Raw genomic sequence first — 9,172 nt, forward strand, 5'->3', positions numbered from 1 at the left:
GTCCTCTTTTGTGATTAAGTGGAGGTGTGTTAATTTGGAATGTCCTATTCTTACTCTTGCAACAACCACTTCTTCTCTTCTGTTTTCCCTTATTGCACTTGTCCACTTTTTTGTTTCTTTTTTAACATTTATTAGTTTATTGGTGAGTGGTACGTCAGCCCACATTGAATCCCAACTTTTTCGAATTCTATTCCTTAAAAATGCCTTTATGTCTTTCGGCTCGTAAATTTGGAGTGGTGGAACATTCATTGTAGCAGCATCTTTAGCCGCTGCCTCATTCCCAGGTATTCCTGAGTGCCCTGGAGTCCAGAGAAAGGAAACACTTTTTTAAAGATGTTTTAGCATATCTATGTAGTTGTGAATTTTGACTATCGTAGGTCCGCTTTGACTGAAGTTTGATAGACTTTGGAGTGCAGACATTGAATCTGTACAAACGAGTATGTTTGAGTCTTCACTTTCTATGGATAAATGAAGTGCTGTTGAAGTCGCCTGAAGTTCAGCTGTGAATATTGTTGAGTATGTGGGCAATTTATATCTTTTGGGTGTCCCATGTATTATTATTGCAAAACCAACATTTTCATTTTTGTATCTTCTTTAAGAATTTAATTTTATTTGAGTCGTGGTTCTGGCACTTCATAGTTACATCTATTTTGTAAGACTGGTATTTCCAATGGGACAATCTATGGATAGAATAAGCTCTTAGAATAAGGTTTCTGGTAAGCCTTTAATACGAAACAGAGATGACGATTGATAATGATCAAATAAATAAAGTGGATAATTATGAACCAAGAAAGAATTAGCTAATGTAGAAAATGGTTTTGGCACATCCGCCTAAGAGAGGCTGGGAAATCGGAAATAATACGTCGAGTCATAAGTATTTTTTTATCAAACATTTATTTTTCTCTCAATTAATAACAAAATTATATAAATTAATTTTGTATTCATCACTATTATCTATAACATTCACACATCTTTCTCGAAGTTTATCAATCCCTTCCTAGCAAAATATGGTTGGTTTGGACTGAAGTTTGTTTGTTTGTTTGTTTAGTGGCGCCAAACTTCATTGGTCATCAACGCCATTTATATTTTATTTAATTTTGCTAATATTCATTAAATTTTATTTATTTTTTAATTTATTTATTTTATTATTATTGTTTTTTTTTCTTCCGTTCAATGTTACATTTTTGCCAGTAAATTTTGTGATTTTTAAAACTGAAACACTAATTTTATTGGTTTATCATCGTCTCCAAGGGTTTTTGAGATATCTTTGCTTAGTCCCAAGCTATTGAGGTGTGGTGTAAAATATGGGCATCGTTGGAAAACATGACTTATTGTTAGATTGTTGTTGCAATATTGGCAGTTCGGAGGCTTTTCTTTTGAAATATGATAGGAGTGGGTGAGCCTCGTGTGACCTATTCTCAGCCTAGTTTGGACTGAAGTTTTCGAAAACTTTTTAAATTGCATCCCAGACAATTATGGGGAAAAGAAAAGAGATGGAAGACCTCCAAATTTTTCCAACCATGTGAAACGGACGGTTATTATCCATATATAAATTATATGTTTTCACGTGTTGATCAATGGCAGGAATAATTCATTTCTCTTTTTAACCAAGAGGTGATCCACCCACATCCACATCGTATTACGGTGATGTCGACTTCAAAAACTTACACGGTTTACGACAATGAAGAACTAAAGTTTCTGTGTTCCACCTTCAACACCCACCTCATTCTCCAAAATTATCTCCAACAGATCTCCATCTGTTCAGAAATTTGGAAAACATCCTCAAAGGTAAAAGTTCTTAAAATATTTTATTATTATTATTATTATTATTTATTTATTTAATGTGATTTACAACAGTACAAGTAATCAATACAATGTGTAAATATGTTTCATTTACGCTTGAAAATCTTGGGAAGGAATCACCCATTGGTGGTACTTCAAGAATTAATTTAAATTAGAACGTCCCGTGGCCATCTTCTTTTCAGACACCTCGGAGGGTTATCAGTGATTGTTAAGGATGAAAGATTAATAATTAATGGGTTAAGAGTTTGGAATGAAAAGACGCATATCTGTTTTGGGCCAAATTTGCAACGAATAGGATGTTAAGGTCTTTGTGGATGAGTTTATTTGTAACGTAATAAGGAGCATCAAGGATTTTACGTAGGATTTTGGATTGTAAGGATTGGATGCGGGAAGAATTTGATGGTTTGGTGGAGCCCCAGAGCTCAATTCCATATGTCCAAAGTGGTCTGATTATTGTAGTGTATACTAATTTCTTGTAGTGAATGGGAAGTTTAGAGCGTTTGCCAAGTAAGTGTTGTAGCAATTGGAATCTACGAGCAGTTTATTGTCGTTTCAGTCTTGTGTGTGGATTCCAAGTAAGTCTCTTGTCAAGATAGAGTCCTAAGTATCGAATCTGTTCAACAGGCGTAAGTGGAGTGTTTAGAAAGGAGGGTTTTTACTGTAGGACAGGAGGGCAGAGCTTTACGACGGAAAGTAAAAGTGATCTGATGGGATTTGTCAGGATTTCTTTTGATTCTACAGTTTTGACACCATTCTTCAATAAATGTTATGTGTGTCTGTAGTGTTTGTGATGCATCAGTAAGGTCGTTGTTTACAGACAGTATTCATGTGTCATTACCGTATGTTGTTAGGACTGTAGGGTGGGTTGGGATGTTAGCTGTATAAACCGTATAAAGAATGGGACCTAAGATATTACCTTGGAGAACACCGGCGGACTGAGAAAAGAGTGATGAGTAGGCTAGTTTATGATTTACTTTAAAGGAAAATAATTCTCAGGTCAAGAACACATTTTATGTAGTAATTTCTCTACAAAACCCTAAATTTTTCAGTTCTGGATTGAAATTCAGATTGAAAAGATGATAAAAAGTTGGGGAAAATCATATTATAGAAAATGAGGGAAAATATTTTGAATACAAATGTTTCGATTAAATAAAATTGTTCTACTAAATAATACTGTGAAAACTGAAATTTCCTATGAAAGGACCCAACATGTCCAGATAGAGACAGAGGTAACACTACACCTTATTACGGGAGCCCACCGGCCTAGTGGATCCTACGTGCCCTAATAAACTGTTGAAATTTGATAGCCTTCTGTAGTGTCCGTTCACTGTGATATGCTGTGGCTTCTTTGTAGCTAGCCTTCCATAATCCTTTTGTTTCAATAAATAACTTAGGATTTATTTTTTATACATTTAAAAGTTAAACATACTTAAACTATTGAAATAACAGCATTTTAAAATCTGCTTAATCCATTTACTGTTACCTTACTTTCCAAATACGAATTTCCTTTGGTATCAAAGTCAAATAATTAAATTTTTACCCAATATAGGAGATTTTTTTTATTTATTGATATTTAAAACTGTTAATAAATACATAAAGTAAATTTGAGGAAATCCTAATGGTATGACACAAGCATGTAGAGAAACTACCCAATGGTAGTACTCTAAAAACATTTTTACAATATAAGGTCTCGCGGCCATCTTCTTTTCAGACGCCTCGGAGGATTGTCCGGAATAAAAGAGGAAGCAAGAATAGAAACTAATGGGTTAGACTGGTTAAGGAGTTTGTAATGGAAGGATTGATATCTGGTTCGGGCTAGATCGGTTACAAATGGAACATTTAGGTCTTTGTGGATGATTTTATTTGTGACAAAGTAGGGATAGGATTTTACGAAGGATTTTGGATTGTAAGGATTGGATACGAAGGTTTAGTGAAACCCCAAAGCTCAACGCCGTATGTCCAGATTGGCCTTATAATTGTCATGTAAATCAGTCTTTTGTAATGAATTGGAAGTTTGGACCGTTTGTCTAGTAAGTGCTGTAATAGTCGAAATTTACGTGCAGTTTCCTGTCTTTTCAGTCTTGTTTGAGGATTCCAGATTAGTCGATTGTCCAGATGTAGTCCATGGTTGCGGATCTGTTCAACAGGAGTAAGGGCAACATTATTGAAGTATACTGTAGAGCAGTCAGTAGGTTTACGACGTAGGGTAAAGGTAATTTGATGGGATTTGTTGAGATTTATTTTAATCCTCCAATTACGACACCATTCTTCGAGGGCTGTAATATAGGGTTGAAGAGTTTGGGATACACGGAGATTTAATAGATTTTTCGTACCCTTTACGACTAAAACCTACAATATTCCACCGAAAAATGCACATGATCATTAGGTTTAGAATCAGAACGAAATATCTTCTCGAGTTGATGGTTAGAAAAAAGATATTAAAATATTTATATTTAATGAAATAATTTTAATTTTTAAATTATTAATAAACTAATATATTCGTATTTATTTCCATTATATAACTTCATTTTTATTTTATTATCTTAATTATGTTATTTTACCTACTTATTTATTAATCCCATTCTGTACTACTATTTACTTTAAGTCATTCTGTTTATATTTTCTATATTCATCGGTTGTTATCATTTTCTGTTCTTAGCCCTGATGAAGGCTGGAAATTCTGGCCGAAACGTCGGCACGATAAAATAAGTTACATCAACTTATTTGTGTTTTATTTTGACCGCTCCCCCAACCATCTTCTCCTCGTATAAGTCATCCAAGGTCAACTATCTCTCATGATTAAAATATATATTTTACTAAGCCAAGGAATATTTCAAAATAGGTCTAAAGGTTCATTCAAATCCAGAATTAATAATAAAGTTTATTTTATTACTTTAACAATAAAGGATATTCGGACTCATGGATTTGATCTTTGGGCCGAATTTGTTCAGTATCCAATCCTTACAATTCAAAATCCTTCGGAAAATCCTCAATACTCCTTATTTTGACATTAATAAAATCATCTAAAAAGACGTTAATGTTCCATATGTAGCCGAACGAGTACGAACCTGATATCAATGCTTCAATAATAAACTCCCTAACCACCCATATTCACTAGTTTCTATCCTTGCTTCCACATCTATTTCTGATAATCCTCCAGGCTGAAAAAAGGGAAGATGTCCTCGATAAAGTATCTATGCAATTGGAGCGCTACCAATTGGAAGTTCCCTCACAAATATTTCGTGTCATTGTAGTTTCTTATATTTGTCTATTATATTTTTAGCTCAAATACAGCAGTCAATTTCGAGAAACAAAAACAGAAAAATTTATATATTGGATGTAATTGGTGCAATATAAATTCACCGATTTATTACATTGATATTATAATACAAGGGGCCGGATTTTCGTGCTATTGAATCTTTTGTTTCTTAACTACAAATTCCGCTAAATCTCCACAGAAATTCCTATAACACTAATTTTATATTGCACAAAAGTGTAGTTTTTTGAGGTTGACTAACATACCACCTAAAATAACGAGAATGTTTCAAAGTATTATTATGAAGAATCCTTCTATACAGAGAACGAAAACTGACTACATTCATTCGGCACTTTGGCTGCCCATAGCTATCATCTTTCTGAGAATCATCAACATATTTTATATCCACCAACACCACAAACATTAACAGGACACTCACAAAGATGGCAAACACACAAACATTCTCAGACTCAAATGAAGACTACTTACTACTGACAAGAAAACAACTGGTGACACAAAACCATTTCCTTTCCTCAATCCAATCTTAAAATGCATCAAATGTAGTAAAATAGATTGATTTTATCAATTCCTACTATCACCCTCCCCCTAATATCAAACACTATATACCTATGGGGCTAAGAGATAAAAAAAAAATCAGGAAATTATGCTTGCCTAAAATATCATAGTTTTTTTTTATTTAATTTTTATAAGAAAAAAAATTGAAAATCAATTATTTTTTGTACCTGAGTTTTGATCATTGTGGAACGCTATTTTTTCCCTACGCTACTCATTTATTACTTATCATATATTTTAAAATATGCATTGAGGATTATATCTTTCGGTTTCTCTCCGAGTTACATGATCGTTGAATCTTGATATAATTTTACTGTGTTCAAAAAAATTCAGTATCTCTAATCATTGTTTACACACTAACAGTCTGTTTCACACTGAATTTATTTACCTTCATAGTATCCTTTATAGGTTTGACTGAGATAACTCAGTGTGCTAAAAAGTAAAAAAAAAAAACGCCTTTGTACGTGACCATTAATAGTTCATCCCAAGATTAGGCACTAAATGACTTCTGGAAACATCTTCCTTCTAATGTTGAACAAAAGAGGTCGCTAAATCATTAATCAAATAAAGAAACTTCTAGAGTCTTAGAAGAGTGTGGACAATAAAGGAAATGGCAACTATGCGTTAAATTGATAGGATGATTTCCAAGGCACTGGAATAAAGAATCTAACGCAATGGGATAGTGAAAATTGAGATTAAAAAACTCTTCAAAATCCGTATGGATTTTGAGAGCAATGATTGTTGTTTTTTTTAACCTTACATATGTTTAATGAGAGATCGCTGTAGCCACGGGGTAAAGCGCGTAGCTACTGACTCTAAGGATCGGAGTCCGAATCCAGCTGGACAGAAAATTGTTTTCTATTACACTGTAGCCGTGAGTCAATTCCTGTGGGTACTTGGAACCACCCAGCCTCTTAAATTGGGTAAAAATCTGGCGGTCGAGCGTGATTCTGACCATATCACCTCCTTGTACAACCGTTGGTCTAGTAACGGTTCTTCTTTACAAAGCATTGAACCCCTGACATAGGTTGTAGCGGCACAGATTTAATTTTTCATGTTTAATGATTGGTGCACACTCCATCAGATATGATCGAGAGATGGCTGCCCAATCATACACAAGCGCCTGCTGAAGAACTTGAGGAGATAAAACTACCATTCAAGGCCGTATTGCACCTTGACTCTCAGCCGACACCATTTTCCCTGCAACCCACAAAAAGTCGCAGCAGTGGGTGACAGGAAGAGGTTAAATCCAGGCTTAATCCAGAAAATGATGTCCTAATCCAGATTAGGACATCATTTTCTCAGGGACTTCAAGCCATTATCAATATCGACTCCAGAATGTCACCCCTTTGGTTACCACTACATATATGCAAGGCACCTCAACCTCTGCCTAGTTCAAGGCTACGAAAATGGAAGCCAACTAGATAGTACAAGAGCCGGGAAGAAAAAAACGCAATTATCTCACCCCAATTTTTCACTTTAATGAAAACTATTTATAATTACTAGTCGAAATTGATGAGTCTGCCAAGTATAGGTAGGGGGAATACAAAATAGTAGCTATTCCAAAACCTTAAAAAAAACATTAATTTTTCATTCGGAGCTCTATATCTTAAAAACTACCAATAACACTAGAAAATCTAAGAGAACATTATTTAAAGAAGAGTAAATTTTCTGAAATATTAGCCCTAAAAGAGCTATTTACGTCCAATAGTTTTCGAGATATAGTTTTTTAAAAAGCAACATTTCTTAAAAATCTACTGAATAATTAGTAGTCAGTTAATTCATTTTGAGAAATCTATATCTCAGGAACTATGTGGTGTACAGATGTCTATTAGCACACAAATTAACGCTAGTTTAATGGACTATAAAGAAGTTTATGACCTTTACCTTATTATGAATTAATACCTTTACCTAAAATAGTTAATTATGTTTATCTTTGTAGGAGTTATAGTTTTTATGATATTTGACAAAATAAACTCACAAAATGTTAATTTCTAGTTGTTCGTAGAAAAAATATATCTCTGGATCCATAGGACGCACATATGTCTGCCAACACTCAAAATAAAGGAAATTTAACTTTCTAGAAAGTAGTTTATGACACTTATCTTCGTAGTGGTAGCATTTTTATGATATTCACATATGAATATAAATTTGGCAAATGAAAATTTGTCTCAACAACTATAAATCAATTTATTTTAGCAAATTTCATGTAAACTATTACTCCTACGAAGATAAACATCATAAACTACTTTATAGCTCATTAAACTAGCTTTAATTTGAGTGCTTATAGACATTTGTACGTGAAATGGATTTTGAGATATAAATTTTTCAAAATCAATTCACTAACTACTGATCTTTCAGTACTTCCAATACAATATTTTTCTGAACGTTGCTTTTTGAAAAGCTATATCTCGAAAAATATTTAACGTAAATAACTCTCTTAGGGCTCATATTTTAGAAAATTTACTATTCTTTAAATGACGTTCTCTTAGGTTTTCTTGTGTTGTTCCTAATTTTAAAGATATAGAGCTTCGAATGAAAAATTAATGTTTTTTTAAGGTTTTGGAATAGCTGCCATTTTTTATTCCCCCTACCTATACTTGGCAGACTCTCTAATTTTGACTAGTAATTATACATAGTTTTCATTAAAGTAATAAAAAAATGGGGTGAGATAATTGCCTCTTTTCTCCTCCTGGGCTCTTCTACTAAGATTCCGAAGCACATCTCTACTAGTCTTTCACTGAATGTCTCAACAGCCAAGGATTTGAGTTAGCTGGTAAAAGAAGAATAATCAGAACCATAAGGATAATTAGAGATACATGTGCAAGCACTCACCTTCTCACAGGTCCGGTTGCTCTTCCAAGCCCAACACCTGAGCTGGTCCAAGGCGGCCTTCCTTCGGGCTGTTGAACCACTGAGGTCCTTCTGGGAGGGGCAGCATTCGTCCACCAGTGACTGGATCTTACCCTCCAGAGCTCGCTTCTCCCTGGTCAGGAATTCCATCCTCTCTGAAATCATGAGAGTTTTATGAATAAATATATTTGTAAAAAATAGGTATGGATTACAAAAGTAAAACCTCGAGTCTCAATCTTTCAGGATCTTATAAACATTATTTCAGATATAACTGAAAACTTAAAAAATTAGCTTTCATCAAAAAAGCCGTGAGTACACGAAGATATATTTTCTCCTTTAATTAATTGCTTATATTTATGCATTTTTTTATCATATAATCAGGGAGGTGACGACCATGAGGGTTGGGTTGCAGGTTCCAGTGTGCTCGGTTAGAAACGTTGTGGGTTCGATTCCCACCTGGGGCAGGTTAACAATGATTTTTCGGCGGTCCCGAGGATTGAATCTAAACACTCCCACCTTGGTTAGTACGCGGTGGCAACTTAAGTAGCCGCCAGGGGTTGGCAAAAAGGACCACTAGGTCCACTTGCCGGACTTGTTTCCCCAACAAATACCAGTACCAGTACCAGGGATAGGAAAAAAATCAAGGGTAGAACAGAAAAGCCTAGCTAACACTGAGACCTAGCTAAT

At 34.4% G+C, this 9,172-nt stretch overlaps 1 protein-coding gene across 1 annotated transcript in view; it reads right to left on the reverse strand.

Annotated features, from left to right (window-relative positions):
* LOC106678670 (uncharacterized) overlaps nt 1-9,172 on the reverse strand; it is a 29,372-nt gene that overhangs the window by 6,382 nt on the left and 13,818 nt on the right. The window contains exon 2 of the mRNA XM_014417358.2: nt 8,468-8,640. Within this exon, the coding sequence (XP_014272844.1) occupies nt 8,468-8,640 (173 nt within the window). The remainder of the gene's footprint in view (nt 1-8,467; nt 8,641-9,172) is intronic.

Source organism: Halyomorpha halys, unplaced genomic scaffold (assembly GCF_000696795.3).
Source record: "Halyomorpha halys isolate HHAL.00 unplaced genomic scaffold, Hhal_1.1 Scaffold153.1, whole genome shotgun sequence".
NCBI classification, from domain to species: Eukaryota; Metazoa; Arthropoda; class Insecta; order Hemiptera; family Pentatomidae; genus Halyomorpha; species Halyomorpha halys.